At 38.2% G+C, this 27,531-nt stretch overlaps 1 protein-coding gene across 1 annotated transcript; it reads left to right on the top strand.

Annotated features, from left to right (window-relative positions):
• Window positions 1–16,322: 16,322 nt before the first annotated feature.
• On the top strand, window positions 16,323–27,435 carry LOC134755363 (F-box only protein 9). Its single transcript, XM_063691904.1, has 10 exons — window positions 16,323–16,473; window positions 17,576–17,716; window positions 18,268–18,396; window positions 19,507–19,654; window positions 20,102–20,247; window positions 20,854–21,017; window positions 22,404–22,598; window positions 23,445–23,577; window positions 24,980–25,093; window positions 27,244–27,435. The coding sequence occupies exons 1-10, from the start codon at window positions 16,471–16,473 to the stop codon at window positions 27,418–27,420; spliced, it is 1,350 nt and encodes a 449-aa protein (XP_063547974.1). The 5' UTR covers window positions 16,323–16,470; the 3' UTR covers window positions 27,421–27,435.
• The last annotated feature ends 96 nt before the right edge of the window (window positions 27,436–27,531 follow it).

Below are 27,531 nucleotides of genomic sequence, written 5' to 3' on the forward strand. Positions count from 1 at the left end.
AAAAATACTTAAAAATGTGGGTACTCTAATTCAATTAATACTTTCCTAGAACAAATACCCAACTTTGGTATCTGAACTATCTGACATTGTACTACGAACAACTCTGTTTAAAGTCAGTCCTTCATTAACTAACTAATAGTCGTTTCGTCTGTCAATTTAAATCTCTCAGATATTCGCTCAAGGAATTAAATCGCGACCTCTTCTAATATGTATGATTATTATAAACACTCATCATTACCAGGATAACCACCATATCATCCTCTAAGTTTAATGTTGCTAACAACTTAAGCAAACTCAGTTTCCTTTTCTTAGTCTTGAAATTGAATAATTATATGTTATTAATTTATTATGCACATAAAAGTCGTATTCATCTCTATTTATCCAAATAATAACTCTGTATTGTACTTCTAACCAAGTTAGAACGTCACTGTTATCTCATTTGTTAATATTATGAATCTAGACTATATTCTAAATCCACCCTTGGCTTTATACTCTGATACGAACCCACACTGTCACTGTGGGTCTTACTTGATTACAATCGTACTCGGATATCTTACGGGTCTTACACCCATTAATACAAACATCGATGCCACAGCGAGCCTTACACGATACAGAAATTGCATTCACCGCCTCATGCGTGAATAAAACCATCGATGCCATAGCGGGCCTTACACGATAGGTACAGATTTTACTTTCACCGCCTCATGCGTGAGTAAAAACATTGATGCCACAGCGGGCCTTACACGATGTCACAACAAAGTAGCTGCTGCTAAATCTAGCAGTAGCTGCAGGAATCTGTCTTCTGTCTTTCCTGCTGTCTGTCTTGGTCTGTCAACCTCATTCGTTACTATATGGACTTGTCCTGCTTGGCAGCCCTCCCCAATAAAAGGAAGAAGGCAAGTAAGTGCACTTTCAAGTCGTAATCGTTTAACATTAATAACGAAAATATCTGACAGTCTGTATACTAACAAGACTACTCATAAAGTGTTATTTGAACACCTAGATGTAAGTATCATATTTATGAGTTTTATCTCCAAGAGTATATTTTATATTAGACGTAAATACTGCCTTTAGGCATTTCATATAAGTACATGCACATGTACATGACAAACTAGAATTATTTAAATTCTGGCACAGATCGCTTTTGATCGAAAATAACAAGACTTCGTTGTAATTACTCGTATAATACTAAAATATTTAGCCCACATAATGTCCCACTGCTGGGCACAGGCCTCCTCTTCAGCGCGAGAAGGGCGTGGGTCCTCATACTCAAGTAAAAGCACAAATAAGTTAGATTAATAGCCAAAGCGAAACTTAAAATGGCTCAGAACCATACATCTTAATTGTCGATTATTTACGTAATTACCGTTGTTCTTAAGTGTGCCATTAATTCAGTGCTTAATATAGCGATTCCTATGTAGTGTTTTAACATGTAGTCTAAAATAACTGTTTCACATAGTATAAACATCGCTTACTCTTACCCACGAGACTAAAAAACCCGTTATGTTATTCTGTGGCAACATCATTTGCCTGTAAGCATATATATAATAATTCAATTAAATTACTATTTCAAAATCTAATTTGGTTACGAGAGTTTCCTTGATAGGTACATCAAACTTTAATTTACTTGTAACGATCTGCAATATTAATTCATTTTTATAATCGTTACTCCCGAAGTTGTATGCAAATTTCATACTCAATTTCAATTACGTCATATAATGTCTGCACAAATTCTCTTAATTTGTTTACTGAATATATTATCGTTCTCTACACATAAAGGCAAACTATATCATTGTAATCCATTACTGTTAACCAACGTGTCTGAAGTTAAGAACTTTAATGACATATATATTATATATTCAATAATATTCATCTACTTTGCACTCCATTTTGCTAAAGTTCTTGTTGTAACACATTATATTGTTACATAACAAATATATCATCAAAGCGCGGCGTTTATAACCCAAACGGCCAAAATGTTAACTCTTTATTCGTTTCAATCAATCGATGTGAAACGCTTCCGTATGTCAACGTAGCTATTATAACATAGGTATCTCCTTTTCAAACTATATGACGAGAAAGTTCACGTGCATCTGAGATGTAAATACATAGGATGTAAACGGCAATTCAAGAAAGTTTATAAGCAATAAATATGAATGGGTCAACAAGTTATTGCACCTAATACTAGGTGAATTGCTAATTCCTCAATTTCGCGGCTCGCACTGCTCTTGTTACGGAACCCATTCTAATAGAAATACTATAGGTATCTAAGACCATAACATAACTAATAAGAATCACATCTTCCGTTTCTTTCATCATCATATTGATCCTTCATAAGGCATAAGGATGTCAGAAATTATGCAAAATTGAACTCTATCACTTTGAAACAAAGTTCTCAATCATGGGAGAAATATATTCCCTCTGTCTTACAAAGGCTCAATAATTCAACATATTTTTCTATGAATCGCTAGTAATCTTCAAGAGGACATCTTTCCCTTCTGGAACTTTAAAACCACAATATACTATAGCTTTGTTCTTCGAATACATTCGTTCTGAATCTGAATATACTATAGCTTAATTCTTCGACTTCATTCATTCTGAATCTGTATATACTATAGCTTATTTCTTCGACTACATTCGTTCTGAATAACATCACTTAATCGAATTTAATCTGTCGTGAGACATATTAACATCAAATAAATTTTACGGTAGGTACGCGATACACAGCCGTCGTGAACGCTGCTTGCACTGTTAGTGCTTGAGAAACGAAACTTATGCTCTCCGAAACATGTCGCACGAGTGACTAAAACAAGTGAGTCTAAACAGTATAGTATATTTAACATCATTTAAGTTGTTGCCATTGATTCTATTGCGATTGATTACTAAATATCACTGGCTAGTAAGTAAGTTTCAACCAGATAATGATTTTTCTTTTCATTTCATTTCATCTCTAAGTCAAATTTCTCATTAATTCTCCAAAGACTCTTTTAAATTCAAATTTTTACTCAATACATAGTTACTTAAATTTATCAACTTATTCTCATTATCCAAGTAACTAATAAAACGGATGAACATGATCTCCCTGCCACAGGTTGCTACCTGTGGCAAGGAGCTAAAATCCATCAGGGAGCTAACTTTACTGAAGTAATCAATCTGAATATTTAGGCAGAAGGAACATTTTCCATTCTTATTTTATTTATTTTTTCTACTTCCAAATTTGTGTCTTTTTTACATGCTCAGCAAAACATCTAACTTCTAGATTTTAGGCCAACTCTCTATTCAACAAATTTCATATCAGGATAAAAAAAAATTGTTAGTTGTATGATGATGATGATGATGATAATGATCTCAAATAATAGAAACATACTGAATGTTTCTACCTCTGCTGACTCGCCTTTACTTATAGCAAAGTACGCTGTGCATGAACTAATTTATCACAATTATACTAATTTGTCATCAGCTCACAGTTTGAGCTATGCAAGAATGAATAATTACTTAATTATTACGGTTAGGTACACTATAGTCATTTCACTTTCAACTTCCTTACTTCTGACTCAAGAATTACTAAGTAGGCATGTATTTATTTATACCTATAAGGTAAAATTTAAATTTATTAGGTATATATATATATATATATATATATGCTCTCTATATCATAAAGAAAACATAGTGAAGAACTAATCTTCTGTTATTAATATGATACTAATATATTACTTTCAAACAACCAACTGTAACAAGAAACTAGTTACAATTTAAATTCATTACATTATAAGTTCATGTATAATGCTAAACTTGTCGGTTATTTTACGAAATTTATTACTAATTCTTATTCTTCCCACGGAAGTATTCTTACATACTCTACACAATTAAACTTAACTTGACCAATTACAAATTTTAAGGTTTGTCACAAGCATTTGCGTTTAGTGACTTGTAAAATTAGGAATTATTTTCATATCTTTCATGTCATCATGCTCATAAGAGCTTATTGAGCTTATACGCCCATGCTCCTTTGAGCGCTATACGAAGGCATAATATTCGGTGTCCCGAATAATTTCTTGCATATGTCTAACGACTCAAGAGACTAAAATTTCCAATTATTCAATTAATCGTAGGAATTAGGAAAACATATATCCATACTTATTTGAATTGAAGTCCTTTTGTAACATTTCATGTCACGGGCGCGGGGCGAGACTTCTAAAAACTAATAAAAACAAAATTCGAATCGCTAATGTTCAGGTCCTTTGCCAACAGCAAATTAATAAAAAGTAATAAATTTTTAGAATTTAAATTTTCAACTATACACCGGACTTATTACAACTTGTGTATAATACTTTCCTTTATACAACAACTATTTTGACCGGACTAGAAAATAATACCTTTAATTTTCAAGCAAAGCCCTAACGGCCGACGACGATAACAAAACAATTATTCCCCGTAGTATCCACAAATAAACGAGAGTTTCATTTTATCAACAATCGCAATTTTTATTCAAGCGTCAAAAACGGTTACTCAAACGAACCTCAAGTTGACATATTCGCGGGCGAAAATAGCGCGAAGTAAATTTGACAAATGTCAAGATTGTCAGTCTATGTCCATGTCAAGATGTCATTGACCTCCGGCGGCTCGGTTGATTCCAATCTTTCTTAGCCCTTTAAAACTAAGAATGATATACTAAAGGTGTACGTTACGTACTTATGGGACATGTGTGTATGATGTTCTAGCAGTGACCTTTGTGCTAAATTTCCTTAACTGCATATAAAACCAGTGGATGAATCATACGTGCAATTAGCTGTGTTACTTAGGGAACAACAGAAACTCCTCTCAAATCGACCTCAGATCTAAACGCACTCAAATGATTGATCTGTTGTTCAAACAATACGCGATACAAGCCCCTTTCTCGAACAGGCTACCATCCGTGTGCAAACGTAGTACGTGATACCTTTTGTACCTTGGACAAACGTCAAAACTTTAAAATTTAAAGTGACTATTTAAAGTTTAAATAATCACTTTATCAACAAAATTGTTCTTCCAAATTTAATTGCATATTCTGCTATAGACACTCAAAACAAAATGTTAACAGAACAATTTCTTTTCACAACATTACTGTAATATTGAATATTAAACTATATTTTCATGACTATGTTTTTGTTTCATTTGTACCTTCGAATATCACCTTTCATTCTTTACATCATGCTGAATTAAAGAAATATACTGGAACACCAGACTGGTGTCAAATAAAATTGTCATTCCGTATATAAACATCCGTCAGCCCTTTATTCTTTAAATAGCATTCTATTTATGGTTAAGGTATGTATACCTTCTGATAATAATTGTAGGTATTATTTGTTAATTACTATTAGATAAGAATACACAATGCTTTACAAAATTTCCTGCAAGCATTAAGTGTAGGCAACGACTCTAGAAATTTGAAACTGTATATAAATGGATAATTTGTCCAATAATGCATTTTTTACTCAATACTTTAAAACAAAGTGTAAGAATATGGGTCAACATTCTATTTCAACATAACCCAAGTCGAATTCAGGCTTTACTCAACTTCACAAGTGAAAATTTCTTAAGACACTGTATCGACAAGCACGCTAACAACTGATAGCTTTGTTATTTTTTGTATTTAGCTACTCAGTGCAGCATATTGCTTTGTCACATTAGAATATGGTCTTACCCCTTTCTATAAACATTGTGAGAATTTAGAATGCAGTAACAATTTTTAAATGCTTATCTTATTATTCACTACAATCACAGCAAAGTACGACTTAGCTGTCCAAAGAAAAGTACATAGGGAATTCAAGAGTGTTATTCCCTGGGTCACCTTACTTACTTTCTTAAGGTACAATTCCCCTTAGCAACTTTATATTACATTCTAGTTATTATACTCTGACCAACATATACCAACTCTAGGGGCCCACAAGGAAAATTATAAAGGTTGAATATCCTTGCTACATGTAAATATTTTAGAACGAACTGAACAAGCTAGGCGCTACATTTATCTATTACATACTGCGGTAAATCTGTATACCTTTGACTACTTATAGGTAGGTATTTCATTTAATGTACATTTTCCTTCGCTTTATGTGTACAATCAAGAATATTTATTTCTTTACTTAATACTGTAGGTACTATGTACCATAGACCATGTATGGTCAGCAAAATACGTATGTTTAACACTTGAGTGTTTCTTGAAACTCCTGATGCTCAACTCTATAATTTAACTGAATTTATAGTAAATAAATTAACTGAATTTATAGTTTTGCAGGTATATCAAGGTAAGTTATGTACTATATAGTTTATCCGCCTACAGTCAAGCTGAAATCAAAGGACTACTTTGAACTCAAGAATCAGGAAAGAAGATGAGATACTCAAGCGTGTTGTGACACATAGAATAGAATAATCTTGACTTACTTACTGTCAGCATGTAATTTCAACAAGTACTAAAATGTTTTGTCTACTTCGGTAATAAAGTAGTTAGCTCAACTAGTTAGTTAGTAGGTAACCATCCTTATGTACGGACACATTTGTGCCGTCAACGGCTTACAACAATACTAAAGCGCAATAAAAAACAAATCTAGGCCCACTTCTCAGGTAGCATTTTCATTTAAATGTTACTGTCCAATTACTACAATCATGTAGGTATCTTAATGACTTGACATTACTATCTCATATATCATTGAAATTAAATTTATCTAGTGTGCTTCTCTGATACTTTGATTTATCTCTGTCCACTGTAATAAGTCAAGTTTGACTCTCCTTAGAAAGTTAGGTACACCTGGGACAAGAGAAATAAAATCAATTGATTTATTTGACACTAACAATCAGTACATGTAGGTATGCATAGCATAGCATGATGTGAATATCTACTTTCTAATTTATCAAGAAGTATTTTGACTATCATATTATTTTCAACAGAATTTAATAGGGTACATCTGTAGGTATGTAAAATTTCAATCCGTTTTGAGTCATACCTCATTAGTTAATTTGTGAATCTTATGTCGCTCTAGACAATTTCTTCACTATCAGTGTCTGTCGGGGTTCATAACATAGCTTTTTTGTCAGTCACTCAGTAATAAGTGCCATAGCAAGTGAACTTTAAGGCAATTTAGAAACTGATCATTTAGTACTTAAGTTTCATTACTTATTAATTTAGATCAAGCAATTGACTTAACAACAAAAATTCATTTAACTTTTGAATGTCACTACTTGTAATAGCCTCCCCGAAGCTACTCGTGAACTATCTAACCCATGAAGCAATGATAACAACACCAAACAGCCTCGGCCGCAGACTGAAAGATGCAGCGATTAATGCCTCATCCCTAAACTAATATTTCAAACAAATTATATTGAAACAAGCATTCAAATATTAGACTTTACAAATTTACTAGGTATTGACTTTTAGCACTTCCAGCCAAATGAGATTAAATTACATAGTCTATGAGTATCAATAATGAATTAACTCAATGTTACACTATACTACAAGTATCTACACTTGTTTATTAGTATTAACAGACTTGAAACTCAAGCAACTTTGCGACGCACAACTGTAAAGTAGTTAGAAAATCTGTCCGTCATCTCTCATAAAGTTTATAAACCACAAATGGTACTGGAAAGGTCCAAGGATCCAATCAATCCTAAATCTCAGCACACTTCACCATTTTGTCGCGACGCTCTCATAATGAACACTATAGACAAGCAAATATACTAGACTACCATAATAGTCCAGAACTCCGCGACAATAGGAATAAATGGTATTGTATGTGAGTGTTGAGGAGTGGTTAGTCCTACCTCACAGTCCAGTTGTAGTCTTGATAATCTGCTTCGCTCATCTGCCTTATGCACCATCTGTGGTTAAAAGGGTTTATATGAAATGACGCATCACTAAGTGTCTACCACTAAGTATGAGAGTTTAAACCTCTATCTTTTATGTCTATATGTTTCTAAGGATGATGGCATCTTCCATCAATCATAAATAAGTGTCAAATGATATCTATTAGCTACTATAACATGTATGAGTACCCTCTCACTAGACCGGATGAAGGCTACCAAGTGCCATAGCTGCACATTTACAATCATAAGGGGGGCGCCTGGCGGCCGAAGCCGCCACCCTTTCGTGCTGATAAAGGAATACATAGCGACCGTAGTCACCTCTGCACTCCTGCACAAGATAAAGGAGAACCTAGCAGCCAAAACCACAGAACTCCTAGAGCCGGCCACACTGACGAAGGAGACGCCAGCAGCCGAAGCCACCTCTCTCCTACATAATCTATAAATTACCTAGTCCGCCTTACCTAAGATGGGCTCCAAAGAACTTCCACGACCTTCATCGTGAACTCATAGGTACAAACTTACTGGATCCACGGATTACCGCGTGGCAACCAGCAAGATGGCTATTAAGTTATAAATCAAGATAATTGTACAATAGTATAAGACAATAGGTACAAAGCAGTAAACACTTAGCTTTCAGGTAAACCAGCCCATGTGGTCACCGACTCTGCGCGTCGCCTTTCTTGGCTTCTTGATAATAACACTTGATAGCACACATTATATCAGATCACATTATTAGATCTATCTTCTTCTTCTTCTAATGAGAGAATGGCCGGTTATTACCCAAATATGAACTTTTGTCTCATCGAAATGTTAAACCATAGACAATATCTTATTTAAATCTTCGCGACACTGTCGAACCGATCCGACTTGACTCGATCGGATCGACTGTCGCGACAAAGGATGAGTATAGTTTTTTTGTTCTTATTTACTGCCAATTTGGTTTGACCAACTTTATATTTTATGAGTAGTTATAGACATGGAGACATGAAATGGAGCGACCAGGGGTAAAGTCCGTAACGCACCATCGCACGGCACCGCGACCTTGGTGATCCTAGGTAGTACTACTACCTATTCCTAGAACTGCTCCAAGGTCGCGGTGCGGTGCGATGGTGTGTTAATCTTTTAAAGTGAAGCCGAAACACGATCGATGTGTGCGTGGAACGTTCGTGTTGTACGCTCAGCAACACACATTTATACAAAAATATGTTGCCAGTACATACTTATTTCCCTCAAAGTAGGGGGTTTTTAACAACATCGTTACACTTGGTTATTAACTTATTAATAATTTGGAACTTTTGGAAGTGAGTAGATTTGATTTGCTTTTGTAGCAAAAGCTTTTTATGTTTCTTTTAGGGAATTTTTTCCTTTCTGTACTTTGTGAAATAAGGTTTAAATAAGTAACTTAGTATGTCTTGAAAATTATTTTTATTTTAATTTAAAACACGTGACTGAAATGTAATGATGTGATATATTTTTAGAACCGGCTCAGAAAGCCCTTTCATATAATACCACATACGATAGGTTTCTGAACAAAATATATTTTTTTTTTTCATAGAAAATAAAGATGACGTCATAACTCCTCTCCTTTTTATTTTATTTTTTGGTGCTTCGGGTCAAATTGATTTATATGGGCTAAAGATCAGTCGGGCCGATTTTCATAGCTTTAACACCACTTGCAGCATTTTACTGAATTTCGGGGTGAACCGCCAGAACTATGAAACTGTAGCTGCTTTCTAAACAATTGTAGCTTCTATGTCATGTTATAAGTTTCGCCAAACGCCAACGCTCAATTATAAGTTTCGCCAAATTAGTATCACGATGCCGCGAATTTACATGTTCCTCTGTCGTTTGAAATAGACGATGACCAATAAGTTTTGTCAATCTCTGAAGCGCTAATTGTTTCTCAACATTGCATTGGCTCGGGTTTTCCTTAATGTGATTCCGGAGTCAAGATTCGGCAACACAGCAAATATAATATACTTCTTTGTGACTTCTTTCGTTGCGTAAAGTAACCCGCCTTTATCCCTTAAAAGCCACTAATTTGTGTAACCATAATTTTTCTTTCGCCAACATGTTATCGGTACAAAACCTACATTTTAAACGAGGAATTATGTGTCGTACGACATATCCCGCCAAGTACCCAACTATGTATATTTTTTAGGCTGGGTCTTCATATAAATATGACATCATACCTATGTCACCTTGCGTTTGTACCGGCTGGTTATTGATTTGTTCGTCGGCATCATCAAATCTTTCTGTGAAGTGATGTCGAATTGATGCAGTTAAATATCAATGAACAAGTCAAAATAGCCACATCTTTTCTAATGGAACGCAGTTTCCAGTTGATCCAGCTTGTAACTCCGTTTGACACATTGATTTCCGGTAGCTGCCCTTGAACTACAGCGCGTTGGGATTATCGTTGTGCCCACCTTGTATCCTTATCGACCCAAAAAATGTTCGATATGGTCCTGGCTCAATCCTTAATCTGTAGGCAGTAATGTATCTTAGTTTATTGGTGCCTTCGATCAACGTGTGAAATAGATGTTTAAGACTTTCTATGCATACCAGTAACCCATTCAAGCCAGGAGAACACATCAGTCAGGGCCGATTCAAAGGTCTTGATTTTGGGCTTCAAGGGAGTCGCATTCACTTTATATTTGCGCTTTCTGGCATCCTTCACTTTTAGGTCAAGTATATAGTATATATTACTAGTCTTTATCTAAAAATCTTTGTTGGAGTTTGAGAGGGGAGGAGAGCCCATGTTGTGTCAAACGCCTGGTATTAAAAAATTGAAACGAACTTTTCTGTTCCTTGACTGTCTTTAAAACCATCTAATTTTAGTTTTTCGCGACAAAATTTCAACGCGACTGCCACACTTCTACTCAGTAGTTGAGCGGCTAATTTTACTTCCATGATTGAGTTTCTAAACTGCAGTTATCTACGAGTCAGGTTGCTGGCGAATATGTAAACCTTCTTTTTCTTGTAGATTATTCAGTTTTTCGAAAAAATCCCATTCAACTTTAATTTCGTCTTGATTTAAAAATGTATTTTTTTTTGTTCTGAGTGATTACGCACAAGTTTAATTTTATGGCAGGGATCAAGGAATAGCGGTACGTTATGATCTGCGGTTGGGTGCTTGAAGGTTGTTTTCATATTGTCGGGGTCGTTTATACTGCAGCCTAATAGTTGCATCGTTGAAGTTTTGGTTGCATGGCCGTCAAATGTTAAAGCAACTACCTTGACGCCTACATCTTCACATCTTGTAAGGTACATTTAATTTTTTATTATGTTAATTTTTGAGCACCTGACAATCCATTTACCAAAACATACCCTAGTGGAATTTTCCAATGTTCATTTAAGCAGACCAACATAAAAGTATACGCTTCCTTGGCCTTGGTAGTAGCACCGGAGGCGCAATTTCCCAAGTCTACACGTCCTTCGCCTACTTTTAAATTTTGCGGTCTTGTTGTTTCATCGGCTATTAAATTAAATTAAATAAATAATCATTTATTTCAGGCAGTTACAACCCATATATGTGTTAGTAACATACAAAGTAAAAAAATTAAATAATGCACATATTATTTTTTGATCAGCAGTATTTGTCTTGCTTTTTAAAAGCTGAAATGATTCATCTGTAAATCCCGGAGAACCATCGATAGTTCGATACCAGTTATAAATTGTTTCGGGGGCGGGAGACACGTGTTAAATGTTTCCTGACATAACTATATGCTCGAGGCGAGTAGAAGTATAATGTAAGGCAAAAACTTCTAAATTCTGGAGTATATTTTGGCATTGGCCGTTTTTTTCCTGTACTTTTTAAAGCTATGCTGTTGTATAGCTCTGCAGCACAAACATTTTCAGACAGTATGTTGCACAAATCGTTATTGATTATCTCTCATTGCGTAAATTTGTTAATTTATTTTGTAGAGATTCATTTTTTTTCTTTAAGCGGCGTATTTTTTGTTGAAGGATTTTGATTTTATTAGTTAGTTTGCGTTGCAAAATCGTTTTCTTCTTCAATTCTTGTCGCAGTGAAGCCTTTTCTGGTGAATCGAAATTTGAAGACGATATAGAACTTATAGCAGTCGAAGACGAAGACGGTGATATGAGTTGTGTTTTATTAGTGTCCTCTCGAGAGGTACCCTAAAAAAGGTACGTAGGTATAATTACTATATACGAATACTATATACAAATCAATTAAGACCGACAACATTCAAACGTTTATTTTAAAGCATACCGGTTGTGGTGAACTTGGGTTGCGCTGTTTCAAGTAATTGTCGTTGATAAAAATAGGTACATCCTGTAAAGAAACTAAATCATATTAAAATTTAACCAACGTATAGTTTAATAATCATCAACTTAACTATTTAATGCATCCTGTCACCATAAAGATTTAAAATAAACTGTAGTGTAGTGGTAAGCCGTAATCTTTGTCAAATGTCAAATACCTACCTACAGTTGTGTGCAACAAAATAGGAGACAATAGGAAAATGAAAATTAGGGGAAAACAATAACTTTACATCAGTTATATTGGACTTTTTTTTATTGTTCTTCTGCATTACTTAACATTGTTTCAAAATTAACTGTAACCTCTACACCAGCGCGCTCAGTCGTGTCATCGTGTGGCGAATTGCGCAGTGGAAAGGCGTCGGTGTTCGGTCGGAATTGTATGCATACGCTTATACTTTGTTTACACCAATGGAGACGCAATTCGTCACACGACTGAGCGCGCTGGTGTAACTAAATGCGATTTTTGACGCCAATGTATCAGCCCCATTCGTAGTGCTCGTAAGGCCGGTCTTTAAGCTGGCCATACACACTAGGGTATGCCTGCGCAGTTTTGCCAACCGCACAGGTAACAGTGGTAACACGTAGCGTGTGTGGCATTTGACTGCGCAGTTTTCTAACCAGCTTTACCTGTGCAGTTGAACTGTACAGGCGTACCCTAGTGTGTATGGCCAGCTGTAATATATGTCTATGCAATAAATAAATAAGTATATGCACCACTCACTACACTTAATTAACTGCATACCCTTCCTGTTCAGGCATAATAAAACTCATCTATTTGCTTCCAACTTCACGAGGCGGTTAGCAACAGGTACCCATACCCACCGTGTTATTTGTATGTGTAGTTGATGTGTATTTGCCTAAATATGGGCTTTGTTATTATTATAAAAACATATTTAATACCTATTTAAAAAAGTACTTACTTTATTCGGGACCGTGCCGCCACGTAATTTGCGCAAGCCGGTTTTACTAGTGTACTTATTTTGCTCATCAAAATGGACAGAGCATATACGACTGTGTTTAGTCGGTTTCCATATGGCGTCGTTCCGATTTAGCCTAATTTTTTCTGTCCATCTTGCAGACAGAAGCGGATCAGTCGGAAATCTAAAACGAACATTACAAAAAATAAAAATAAGTAAAAACTAAATATAATTGGTCAAACCAAATTGTCAGTAAGAACAAAAACAACTATACTCACACTTATCTTTTGGGTGCTTGTTAGTACTAGTGTAAGACAAAGATAGTATGATTCTCTCTGTCTATGTTTGAAATGAGACAGTCCTTTGACAAACTATAAATAATGAATCTTATTTGATAAAAAGACATAATTTGAAATTAAATAATGAAAATTTAAAAATATATAATTATACAAGGAACTTCATATGCGTATTCGTTTTAGAACATAAACGTCATGTCCCATTTTGGAGGAATAAATATTCACTATACTGGCAACATTTATAAGAAATGGCGGCTGACGAAATTTCAGATTTTTGTATTTATTTATTTGGATTACGTAAAAATATCATATTAAACTCGATACTTACGCGTGAAATGTAATATCAGGCGGTTTGCTTTTATATGATGCGTTGTGACATCCATTCACCGCGCAAACAACCATATTTCCAGTAGTTTTAAATTTTTAAACGGGAGGTGTACACTGGTGTACACTGTACACAAATCGATTTGACCTTGAGTACTGCGAGGGCGGTAGTATCTCTTATTAGTTTGTGGGCGGTTCGAATACGATGACACGAGTGCGACGTGACGTCGCACTTGAAATTGAAATGGCTTCACTAGGGATGTACCTTGTACGCACTAGGGCACTAGATCTCAGCATTATTATCAATTGCTGTCTCAGCTGTCTCAGCATGACAGGGTGAGGGTGACATGTTGGTGACATGACAGCGCTTCCATGGAAAGTTGTCTGTTTCATATTTATTTTCTTTTTGCCGCGTTCTAAATTGTACAGTTTTTAAACCGCTAGCATAAAATTTTGCACAAGGTAAAAGAACCTGGAAGGAGCAGGTAATCTCGGGTCGGTGGGCTTAAGTGCTTCCGCGGATAGTATAAAATCCGCACCGCACCGCACTGCATTTATGGTTGCAGCGCACCAAGGTCGCGGTGCAGTATGGTAGTGTGTTATGCCCTTATGGCTTTTAAAGGCGCGCACGAGCAACTTTTGTCTCTGTTGCACTTTCATACTACCCAATCTCTCAATACTCGATTCACCAGATACTCGAATATGCAAGATAGAGAGGCAGATGACAAAATTTTGATTTTCATGTTTCGCGGTAGGGCCTGCGCCTTTACTTGTTTTAATAGCCCACATCGCGTGGCGTGGGTTCCTTTTCCTTTATCAATCCTTTATCGTTAACAATGACAACGTCAGTATAGTAAAAAAAATACTGCATGAAATAATATAAAAAAGCAAAAAATGGAAACAAGAGCCTCAGCAAAAAAAGATTATTGCAATGCTTTAGAGTCATGTCTCGAAATTCCAGCTGTAAGACTAAATATAAGAATCATTGCAATACTTGGGATATTACCAACATTTGCATGTGCTTGTCTCGGATCGCGTCTTGGAAGCACGTTATTCAGTAAGCATGGCTTTTCTGCGCCTGATTCTGAATTTATGAGCTCATGCTACATTGCGCTAGCGACGCTGGCCTTTTTTTGTCATGCGCTTTTATATTTGTGGTACATGTTATGGAAAAAAAGTGAAAACTTGTTTTATATTTGTGTTTCCCTAATGCTTCTTTATTTAGCTTCAAGCCTGTGTCTTGCTATAGTGATCAGTGCGATGGCCGCCAATTCATATCATCTCTACTTTGCTGTTACAAATATGATATTGTGGCTATCCTACTCAAGTGTGTTAATGTTTTTTGTAATGGTAGTCAACAGTCAAAGGTATGCACTTGATAGAATATCCTCTGAAAATCTCTTTTCCAGATTATCAAACCAATCAGCCGAACAATAAATCTTGTTTCCATTATTAATTGTTCTTTGTTTTTTTAGTTACCGTAAAGGGTCCTCCACACTTATGCGCGAGTCACGGCGCGAAGCCGCGAATGCGAGTGTGGAGTCGATTTCGCTGAATAGCGAACTAGACTCCACACTCGCGGCTTCGCGCCGTGATTCGCGCATGAGTGTGGAGGGCCCTTATCTGTTTGAGTTATGCCGGATCCAGACTCTCGAGGTGCCTCCTAGAGGCACTCGGAGCGAGTCTTGAGTGGAGGCCTGTATAATATTCTCACACTTAATAGAACACTGCTTTATGTACTTTTACTATTTAATCATCCAAACTTATAATCCGCCATTGAACCATACACATACAATCAATCTCGTCTTATCATTATCTATGCGCACTAAGCGCTATTTGAGTTACATGGATACACGTTAGCCTGGAGGCCGTAGGAGTGCTAGCCATCCACAGCCACATTCTCGCGATTTATTCAGTTGCTCGCTACATCAACTATAAGATGGACCCGATTGAAGTGACTATATTTCCAAATATATGTACCAAAAAACCAAAATTAGTATTCATCTATGTAAATCTAGCATAGATTACATGAAAAATAGGAAAAAAAAATATGTCCAGTTTCGATGTTCTCTGCAGCAGCAAACAAAATACAAAGTGAGCGTGCGCGAGAGCGTGGTTGATTCCCTCGCCTCACCCTCTCCTATATATTATACTACTCTTTGCCTCACCCCCTCGCGTCCTTTAACTCGCGTCCGAAAAACCGACAACGAGGCGAGCCGGAGAAAGACGAGGGGACACGAGCGCAATGTCCACACTCGTACACGGATTGACCGATCGGAATAGTCTATGTATAGTTTGTCAAAGGACTGTCTCATTTCAAACATAGACAGAGAGAATCATACTATTTTGTCTTAAACTAGTACTAGCACCCAAAAGAAAAGGATGAGTATAGTTTTTTTTTGTTCTTATTTACTGCCAATTTGGTTTGACCAACTATATTTAACCTACCGTAAATTTAGTATGGTTTATGGTGGGCAACAAATAAACTCGACCAATCATATTGTCGCAGTGCGTATGTTCTCTCCCTCACGGATACACGCCGCGCACGCGTATAGCACATCTATAGGATCCTACCATCTGTGATATTGACACCTATTTATTTTTATTTATTTTGACGTTTGACAATGACATTTACATGACATGAGAGGAAGGAAAATAGTCGCGACATTGACGAATTTTACTTGTTAATTTTGCATGCGATGCTTTTATTGATAATAATTTTATAGGACTTTTTATGCCCGTGGCACTAGCTGCTAAAATATCACTTAACATTTATTCAATCACTTCTCGAAGCGACAAGAGACATGGTGAGGCTCTACGGACACCTACTGCTTATTTATATTATGTTACGATATTTATGTTATGGTACTTGTATTATTATGTGTGTATATTACGCATAATGTAATCTGCTCTGTTGTTAACTTATCAAAATCAAAACTGACTATAGCACATTGCTGTATTTGCAATACATAAGTCTTATGTTTATATCTTGATCAAAATTATTTGGCTCTTTTAAAGAAATGTTATAATTTTATCACAGCATAAAACTATATATATATTTTTATATACACTAACGACCCGCCCCGGCTTCGCACGGGTTACACAAAAGCCTAACAAATTACACAACAAAACCTTCTCAAGAATCACTCTGTTGTATTGTATTGTAGTTCGGGCGATTTTTCGCAACTCCACGACTGGCGTCTATTTTGCGTGACAGTCTATTGATAGATGAACTCAAAACAAAAACGGCCGTTTTAACTTTGGACGCATGGATTGATGAATCCAGCAACATACTTGACTTTTATGACCTGCTACCAGAATCAGTAGCATATCCATCCTGAGTGGAGACTTTTAAATAAAAATATATTTTATGAAACCTCCAATAGGGATGTTGTCTGTATTTAAAATAAATTATTTCACACCATACATGAAATAAGCACTAGATATTTATTGGAGAAAAAAAAAAAATTTTACATTGGAAAAAGGCGTTACGTAACAATATTTTTTTTAATGAAATAAAACACATACATATAATCACGCCTCTATTTCCTGGAGGGGTAGGCAGAGACCACGGATTTCCACTTGCTACAATCCTGACATACCTCTTTCGCTTCCTTCACTTTCATAACATTCCTCATACACGCTCGCTTATTTCTTCAAATTTATTATTATTGGTACTTTGCTGAACATAATTGTGACTTTTAGGTAAAAATGGTCACCTGGGTGTTACGTAACTTTTAGGTAGGGGGACAAAAATCTTCAAAAAATGCGTTACGTTATATTTCAACGTCCCCACATGTCTGTGTTTCCTATAAACTTTATAGTGCCTAATTGTTTTGACAGTTTGAAAAGAGAAAATGATTTGACACGTCAGTCAAACACCCTATTAAGTTGTATAAATGTTTGCAGGCATCCTCATCAGCCGCTGGTGCAGGCACAAGCACCGACTCTGACGGAGGGGAGCAGGAGGACCCCTCATCTTCTTCACTTCTCGAGGTTGCAGAGGCTCTCGAGGACTTGAGCTTGGACAATGATGATGATGATTCTTCAGTTTGTTATACTTTTCTATGATTCTGTCTCCCTTTAGCCCTTTTCTACCCTTCGGGTTCGGGTGTAGGCCTACTTAATTTTGCGCCATTCGTCACGGTTCTGTGCGTCCTGGAGCCACTTCTTCCCCGCAGCACAGAATAAGTAATAGTATTATCATACCTGCAGTCCTTTTGGTGTCGTCGTCCCAAGTTCCCAACGCATTTGGGCAACGCTCAATTTACGTAGTAGTCTTCGGTGAAAACCTATGATTACTTTATAAGTAAATCATTTTTGTACATAATAGAATGGTTGCAATTGTAGAAGCTCCTACAAAAACTGTTGTACAAGTTGTTCATCATAAAATGTATTATTGATCTAAATTTGTCAGCCAAACAATGACTGAAAATTGAAGCTTGATTCTCTTAACATAGGAATTTTAATTTTAATTAAACCTTTACGTATAAAACTTTTACGTAAATACTGATTGGCTTAATAATACTGTATTTAATTGTAAACAGGATCCCTCCTTGTGTATATTTGAACATGATAGACAGACTTATATTTAAATTTAGAATAAGGAGGGCTCGGACGAGCTGGCAGCTTTCCGGCAGCAGTGGCAGCGGGAGCTGGACGCCACGCCGTCTCCGCAGCGCGAGTCAGCTAAGCAGGAGCCCACAGAACCCGTGACTGAGGAGGATAAGGTAATAGCTCTACCTTATCACACTAGCTAGAACATTTTGCGAAACTGTATTTATTATAAAATTAAAATTATTATCTTATCTTATCTTTATTTACGTTGCCCACACGCGACATCGCTATATATGTACTCAGCCACAGAATAAATAATAGTACTAGGTACAGAAGTTTCACTCTCTAACAAAACGCGTCTATTACGACAGATATGACCGCTAGGTGGCGCAAGCGCGAACAGGCGTCCGTTCCGTAGCGGTGCGCGGCAACTACTATGGCTAGACAACAAAATTGGTGTGGGCCGCATGTACTTGTAGCGACGCGACGAAATCGCGGAGTGAGCCACGCCTGACTCAGCGTCAAATACTTTGTAGCAACCAAAGTAGTCAAATAGTTCTTACCATATATTTAGTATGGTGTACCGAACTATTTGGCCACTTTGACTGCTACAGAGAGTATTTGACGCTGAGTGTACAATAGGGTTTTGACAATTTTTTATTAATTGTAATCAGTCTATCAGGTTTGTTTTGAGGATCAAATTTCTGTATGGGACCCATTATCTTAAAGTAATACAAAAGTCACAAATGATGGTCAAAGTCTGGCACCCGCACTTTACTGACGAAACGCTTCTAACAAAATGTTAATACATCGTGACGTCACCATGTAGTCGCTATTGCTTATAAGCCGTTTGGATGTATGGTAAACAAGGAAATTGCGATTTTGTCCGCAGTACAGCGCCATCTGTTTTGGATGTCAAACTAAGGGACACGTTTTTTCGTTTCTCTATTACCTACAATCAATTCTCTTTGCCAAAAGGATAGTTCTCCTAATATAATCAAAAATATGAATCACATAACTAAGCTAGATAAATATTCTCTAACTTTGATTACCCAAAACAGTTTTTAGGGTTCCATATCCAGGGTAAAAACGGGACCCTATTACTAAGACTCCGCTATCCGTCTGTCTGTCCGTCTGTCTATCACCAGGCTGTATCTCATGAACCGTAATAGCTAGACATTTTCACAGATGAAGTACGGAACCCTCGGTGGGCGAGTCCGACTCGCACTCGGTTTTATTAATCTTGTTATACCTTCTAAGACTTAAAGGTGTTTTAATCGCAGGCAAAACAACTGTTTCGCGAGGGCGTGGACTTAGAGCGACGTGGAAAGCTGTATGAGGCCATACAACACTACAAACGCGCCATGCAAATCCTACCAGACGTGGAAACGCGCTTGTATGAGAGCGCCGAGCCGCGGGACATGCCGGAAGGTACATCTATATCATACATTAGTTGTATGAGGCCATACGACACTAAATACGAGGTATAATGATGAATTTAACACTTGCAAGCAATGTATGACTTCATATAATAATCATTAACGCGCTGAAACGATCATCTTAGAAGTATTTAAAAATTTGTATGAAATCAGTTTTTCGCTCCTAATTTTTACAATAATCAAAAATTTGAAAAAAAGTCAAACATCCCCTACGTTTGACTTTTTTTTCATAGCTATGGTTAACATACGTCAAACTATGTAAAAATATTTTCCATAATGTTAAGATCTGGAGAGGAAAATGGGGACCACGTTTGTATGGAACCCCCTTTCCTCTAAACACACACTTTAAATACATTTGACAGTTGCCAAGCCTATTGTCAGTTAATTCATCAAAATGATTTTGCGAGTTCTGGCATCTAACCTTAACATAATATTACAGAAGAGTCAGAAACGGAGGAGGTGGTCCCCGTGGAGACGGAAGCTGATGATGATGAAGATTTCATAGAAGGCGAGGATCTACTGACAAGATTGCAACGGTTGCAAGCAAAAAAGGGGGTTCTGTGCGAACCTGAAATTGCCATAAGGGTTAGTATTCCGGTCAATCGATCTGGCCCCTATTTCACCACGGTGACACTGTGCGACAATTGTCGGCATCACTATTACTGACGTCACACGCCTCCATAGGCTAGGCTAACTGTTTGCCATCGGACGGTATGCTTTTTTGCCACCAACATTTGCGCCATCGACAAAAAGGTCCCTCTTTTTATAGAAAATACCACAAATGTTTTATTGACTCGTGAAAGAGCTGTTGCCTAATTTGCTTCCTTAAAATTTACTCTACTTTTTTTTTTTATACCACGTCGGTGGCAATCAAGCATACGGCCCGCCTGATGGTAAGCAGTTACCGTAGCCTATGGACGCCTGCAACACCGGAGATATTACACGCGCGTTGCCGACCCTAACACTCCTCTCCCTCGTTGAGCTCTGGCAACCTTACTCACCGGCAGGAACACAACACTATGAGTAGGGTCTAGTGTTATTTGGCTGCGGTTTTCTGTAAGGTTGAGGTACTTCCCCAGTTGGGCTCTGCTCTAGATCTGGAATGACATCCGCTGTCCTGTGCCCTACCACACAAAGCGAGATGTCATTCACAGTGCCCATACCTCTCTATTTTTAATTGAAATCCCACAGGGCGCGCACATATCCTGGCTGCCTTATGAAGTAATTCTGCTGATCATGCGCTGGGTGGTCAGCTCGGAGTTGGACGCGGCATCCCTGGAGCGGCTGGCGGCGTCGTGCCGCGGTCTGTACGTGGCGGCCCGGGATGTGGACCTCTGGCGGGCGTTGTGTGTAAAGTGAGTTCAATGCGCTAATGTAGCTCGGATTGGCAGGGTCGCCATGAGGTGTCGGGCTTTAGGCAACTAATAATAGGGGGTATTACTGCAATGTTTTGCTACCAGAGTGCAGCACTAGCCCCTTTAGTAAACCATAGAGTTACTTATACATACTGTGCCTTTAACAGTTTTTTGACAAGTTTTCAGAGATAATAAAATATGACATTGATGCATCAAGGCGGTTTGTTTACAGAGGACCTATCGGGAAACGCGAATCCGATATTTCGCTATCTGCCTCTTTATCGCTCGAATATGCATGAGTGACAAAGATATTAGATAACGAAATTTCGATTGTCTTGTTTGGCGATAGACCCTCAGATTGTGGTAGTGGCGCCCCTTACGCAGAGTTTCGCGTAATATTCCCTATTGCCTTTGAAGTACCGGCGACAGCGACATTACAGGCGGGCTTTATACACGAAGTGCGCTTTGAACAGGCTACGCCTGACATTTTCGTGTCATGAGCGCCGCAGGTGCCTTGTATATAGGAGCGCGCGAAACTCGCTCCGAATGTCGGGTTTCCCCTACCTTATTAACTTAAGGGCACCGCAGGCCAGGGACCGGCCCGCTATCCCTTATCGGGGTTTTATAACGGTATTGCATAAGGCTTAACTCACCATACCCTTTGCCAGACGAAACCCTTTGTTTTGGTTTTAAAAACCCTTATATAAAGCTACCACATTTGAGTAATCGGTAGCCCAAATACCCTTACAAAACCCTTATCATCCGCTCACCAACACCTTGCATATTGCTTATAAGGGTTAGCCTTATAAAGGGCTTCCCTTTTAGCATATAAGCGTGCTAATTTAAGTCGTCTACCTTGTTCATAAAGCACACATTACTTCGAATCCGAGCGATCGTCGGCGGCGACGGCGGCGTTCTTTGACTAGGCACGTATTTTCTTTCCTTTTCATACACTACCGTAGATATATACTAATCCTGTCTCTTTCACGCAAAGGGAAACCTTTATAAAAAGCGCTTAAAGATAAGGGTAACCCTTATTAAGGGCTAGCCTTATTTTTGGTTAGCTTTTCGGTAAGGGTTAGTCAAAGGTAAGGGTATGAATGGGCTTGCAGTTCAAAAGGGAAAGTCTTTCAATGTGTTAGCCGTGTTTAAGTGTTGCCCATTGAAAGGGTTTTATCGCGGAAAGGGTTGTCCGGTCCCTGCCGCAGGCTCCTGGTATACGCACACTCTGAACGTCGGGCGAATCGCCCGACCTTTTAGTGTGAACAGGCGCCCAATGCCTTAGCAAAGCTTAATCAATTGTTTGCTGAGCGCTTGCATAATAAGTATAATAACCTTCAGGTTACTGGTTCCTCTCAATCATTCCACTCACAATATTTTCCGCAGAACATGGGGCATAGATTGCGGCGCGCCGCGCGCCCACGGCTGCACCTCCTGGCGTCACATGTACCTACAACGACCCAGGATCTTACTACACGGCTGTTATATAAGCAAGACGACCTACCTGCGCCACGGGGAGAACTCCTTCCAGGACCAGTTCTACCGCCCGTGGTACCTCATCGACTACTTCCGCTACCTCAGGTACATGTGCATATTATATAAATGTTATATAATAGAGTCGGCCGTAGCAAGAAGTAAAGTGCGCGCTGCGCGCGCTCCAATGCCGCGTGTCCTGCGCCCGACGTAAGGCGCAGGCTGCGCGCGCTCCAATGCCGCGTGTCCTGCGCCCGACGTAAGGCGCAGGCTGCGCGCGCTCCAATGCCGCGTGTCCTGCGCCCGACGTAAGGCGCAGGCTGCGCGCGCTCCAATGCTGGATTATTTTTTCCCTACATCCCTACACCTGCATTGTTATTTTTTAATATCCGACTGTCTTTAGTACAGCCAAAGATAGATATAACTCCGTAATAGATGGATACAGTCTCAGGAAAAAACGTGCCTCAAAAATCAAGAAAATTTTATTCTCGTTCAGAGGGCGCTACTAGCTTTAGCCTACTGTCGTATAGATGGCGTTGGCGGTTTCGTTTGTTATTTAACAATTTTAACGCATATCAGTGAAAGAACATGGGTCAAAATCATAAAAATAATTAATGCAAATAAAAAAAATCATTTATCCATATTTAAATACATTTTATCGTATTTTTATAAATATTTATTTTTAGTTTTAAAGTGTTTCGATAGATGGCAGTGAGTTTACTGGGGTTACAAAATTTACTATGACAGTACCGCTCTAGTATAAGTTACTCTATGTTACAGCCAAATGAATATAAACCTTCTACACAGTAGTTACATTCCATATTTAATTGACAGAGCCGCTCAGTTCCGCGCCACGCAACCACACCGATCACACATCGGCGACACTGCCATTTGAATATATAGTCTAACTACTGCTTATAAGGTTGAAACTTCTTTAACTCGTTGTTTGTACAGGTTCTTCGCGGACGGCGTGGTGATAATGTGGACGACGCCTGACGAGCCGGTGGGCTGCGTGTCTCAACTGAAGAGCCGGCAGCGCCTGGCGCCCGGCGCGTTGCCCGGGCACTACAGACTTGTTGGAGACAAGGTACACTTCTTCCTACTGGGTTCTTAGCTGACTGGTCCTGATGTAGACAACTAAAGAGCCAGTGGCATGCGTGTTTCAATTATACTTAAACTTATCCCGGTGAAACACAACACGAATCACTTAGGTTGTCAATATAGTTGTGCCGTTCCCGGTAACATTATCCATTTAGTATGGGGAATGTTACCGAGCGAGAAATTTCCCCATACAAAATGGGGAATGTTACCGGGAACGGCACAACTCTAGTTGTCAATCATTAGATTTTTTTAGGTTCAAGATTTTTTGTTTGCGACTAAATTTTCTGACAATACTTAAACATAGATCGATAGATAGAATACTCTTTATTCACCTCAGTAAAAGATACAGCTTACAGAAAACAATTGATTAAGGATATGAGGTAGACAACAGGCGGTCTTATCGCTGAAGAGCGATCTCTCCCAGACAACCTTTAGGTAGCGGAAACAAATCATTCAGTCAAAAAGAGTAGGTGTTGCATAAAACGTTATGAAACCTACTTTCATACACACAATTACAGTAAATAAACATACACAAAATATTGTCTTCGGTTACCGCGATAGTTACTCATGAAATAAAACTATGAAAACGGATTATATCGCGTATATTGAATTTATAATACATCCCGACGTTTCGAACGCTTTACAGCGTTCGTGGTCAACGGGTGACTGAGGAAAAATTACAAAATGCAAAAATACCCACATACTAAAATAATGAACAATCATAGACTACAAACTTTAAGGCTGGTTGTACATGCAAAATCGGTTCATAAGGCTAGTTATACACTATAATTATTTTTCAAGTAAAGATATATATATATACGCGATAAAAAAAAAAAAAAAAAAACTATGCCGGCTCCAACCCTAACCCGGCTTTTTTTTTTTTTTTTTTTTTTTTTTTTTTTTTTTTTTTTTTTTTTTTTTTTTATCGCGTATATATATATATCTACTTGAAAAATAATTATAGTGTATAACTAGCCTTATGAACCGATTTTGCATGTACAACCAGCCTTAAAGTTTGTAGTCTATGATTGTTCATTATTTTAGTATGTGGGTATTTTTGCATTTTGTAATTTTTCCTCAGTCACCCGTTGACCACGAACGCTGTAAAGCGTTCGAAACGTCGGGATGTATTATAAATTCAATATACGCGATATAATCCGTTTTCATAGTTAAACATACACAAATTAGAAAATTAAAATAGACATACATATAAATATAAAACAAACCAAAAATATAGTAGATATAACAGCAACTTGTCAGCCACAGAGTAAAAGATACCTACACTAAGGGAGAGATAGACAATGTTCTTTAAGTATTTTTTTAGATACAGCAAGAGATTCAGCCCATCTAACATAACATCATATAATATCTAGTCATATCTTCCTTAGGTAGTTATCGTGGTAAAGAAGAGCGACGACAAGAAACCCGCGCAGACAACCAACACACGTTTCCGTTCACGGCGCAAGGAGACCCACGAGCATCACGACACTATCTATCACCTGGTATGTTGTTTAACAAATATATCTTACGGCCCGGCCACGACATCGCGCGTGCGGCAGCGGCGAGCGGCGGCCATAGGTGGGAACGAAAGGTCCGATCGCTGTGTCTCGCTCCAACCTATGGCCGCCGCACGCCGCTGCCGATGCCGCGCGATGTCGTGGCCGGGCCGTTATGCCGGCTGTACACTCTCGGCCGAGACCTCTCGCCGAGAGTCTCGGCACCGCTCCGATCCAATCGGAGAAGCGCGAGACGAGACGAGGAAGAGCGAGACGAGAAGGGAGCGATGTACACTCTCGTTCTGGGCCTGTCTCGGGGTGTCTCGCCGAGAGTGTACAGCCGGCATTATATGTTATTATTGTGTTGCAGAAAGTGTTTTGACATATTTTTGTATTGAATAATGTTACTTGGTAGAAATATCGTTTGGCAGAAATACTTTTGGGATACTGCTTTTCGCATAATATTACTTTGCAGAATTTATTTTCTCATAATATTATTTGGAAGAAAACCCTAACCTAACCCACTAAGAAAATTAGGATATTATGCGAAATGGCTATTATGACAAGTATATATTTATGCGAAAGTATCATTCGACCAAAAGTTTTCTGCGATGCGTGTTATGCGAAGTGTATTTTTGACAAATACAATTCTGCCAGATGAGGGGAACCCATCTTATACTGTAGCGAAAATCGTAATCATTTCACTTTTATGATGCGAATGACATAGGGTCCATTTTTAACCGACTTTGAAATCGACTTTGAGGAGGACTTCTGCAGGAAAAATCTTAGTCGGGTTTTTCAAATTGTAGATTAACCCTTTTCTAGGCCGCACCAATTTACAATAAATCCAGCTTTGATGATTCTTTTGAAGACGTCATGTTTCCGGAAAGTGCAATCTAATTTGAACCTTAAATCGGAATGCTAAAGTTGAAATTCTATTGGCGCGTATGTGGTCCATAAATCGTACTATGTCTGGAAAAGGGGTAAAGTGTAGCATATAGTTAGAAGGCTACTAACATTTTCAGCGTTTTTTTGCCATTGTTTTATGTGACCTTTTTTGCCACTTTTGTGTTATTTCTAGTCAGGATCACGAGCCCTTTTCATCCTTATAGGAGAAAAAAAGTATCCCAATTTTCATATTTTCCTTTTTGTTACCGCCATATAAAGTATTATCCTATTAGGATCGAAAGAGCTCGTGATTCTGAGTAGAAATAATACAAAATTTATGAAAGAATACAAAATTAAAAAAGTGGCATTTTTTTAAAGAAACGCTCTTCAAACTTACCAGTTACCACCATAACTTGACAATATCAGCGCGCAGCTTCTCAGACATACATACATGATGGTCATGCTGGAGCTATTCATTATCAAAGCTCATGCCTTTTCTATATTATTTGCTGAAGAAACTGCTCAATAATCGAGTTCTATATAGACGCTTCGCTACTGCAACTCATCAAAAATGTCGAAATATTTAGGTTCTTGATAAAAAAACCGGACAAGTGCGAGTCGGACTCGCCCACCGAAGGTTCCGTACTTTTTAGTATTTGTTGTTGTAAAGGCAACAGAAATACATCATCTGTGAAAATTTCAACTGTCTAGCTATCACGGTTCATGAGATACAGCCTAGTGACAGACAGCGGAGTCTTAGTAATAGGGTCCCGTTACTCCCGTTGTTTGGGTACGGAACCCTAAAAAATAAATAGTTCATTAATGGATGACATTAATTACATCACACGTTTAGTGGGGGGGGGGGGGGGGGGGGAATCAAGAAAATGTGACTGTGACAAGGGGGAGGGGAGAGTCACAAACTTTGTGACGTCACATTAACTTATTTAAATTATTTTATTTGCTGTACAGTTAAATAACAAGTTTTTGGAACGATAATCGTTTTTAATCGTTTAATTTTCTTTCCTAATCTGTTTTGGGTTATAAAACTATTAATATTACTTTTTCAAAAATATTTTGATGAAATATCAATAATACTTAATTCGATTTGCCGATTTCATTGAAAAAATGTGACGTCACGCCAGGGGGTGTGGGGTTGCCAAATGTGACCAATTGTGACAAGGAAGGGGGGGGAGGGGTCAAAAGACCTCGAAATTCGTGTGACGTAATGAATGGATGAACCCTTTTAAAATAGTACCTACTTTTTCCAGGAGCTTCAACTGCGCTCAGTCCGCAACCGCAACAACTGGCAGCTGCAATGGCGCGGCTACCGCGTCTCCACCCGCAAGGAGCAGTGGACGCAGTTCGAACTGTCGCCCGCCAAGTTCCCGCCGTTCGCGTTCAGCCGAGTCCGCGCCTACACCGCCGAGACGAGTGCGCCGCTGTGAGTCACTGTGTACACGCTATGTGTACCACTAGTACTATATACAGGCTGTATGTTATGTATGTACCACCCGCAAGGAGCAGTGGACGCAGTTCGAACTGTCGCCCGCCAAGTT

This window comes from Cydia strobilella, chromosome 2 (assembly GCF_947568885.1).
Source record: "Cydia strobilella chromosome 2, ilCydStro3.1, whole genome shotgun sequence".
NCBI classification, from domain to species: domain Eukaryota; kingdom Metazoa; phylum Arthropoda; class Insecta; order Lepidoptera; family Tortricidae; genus Cydia; species Cydia strobilella.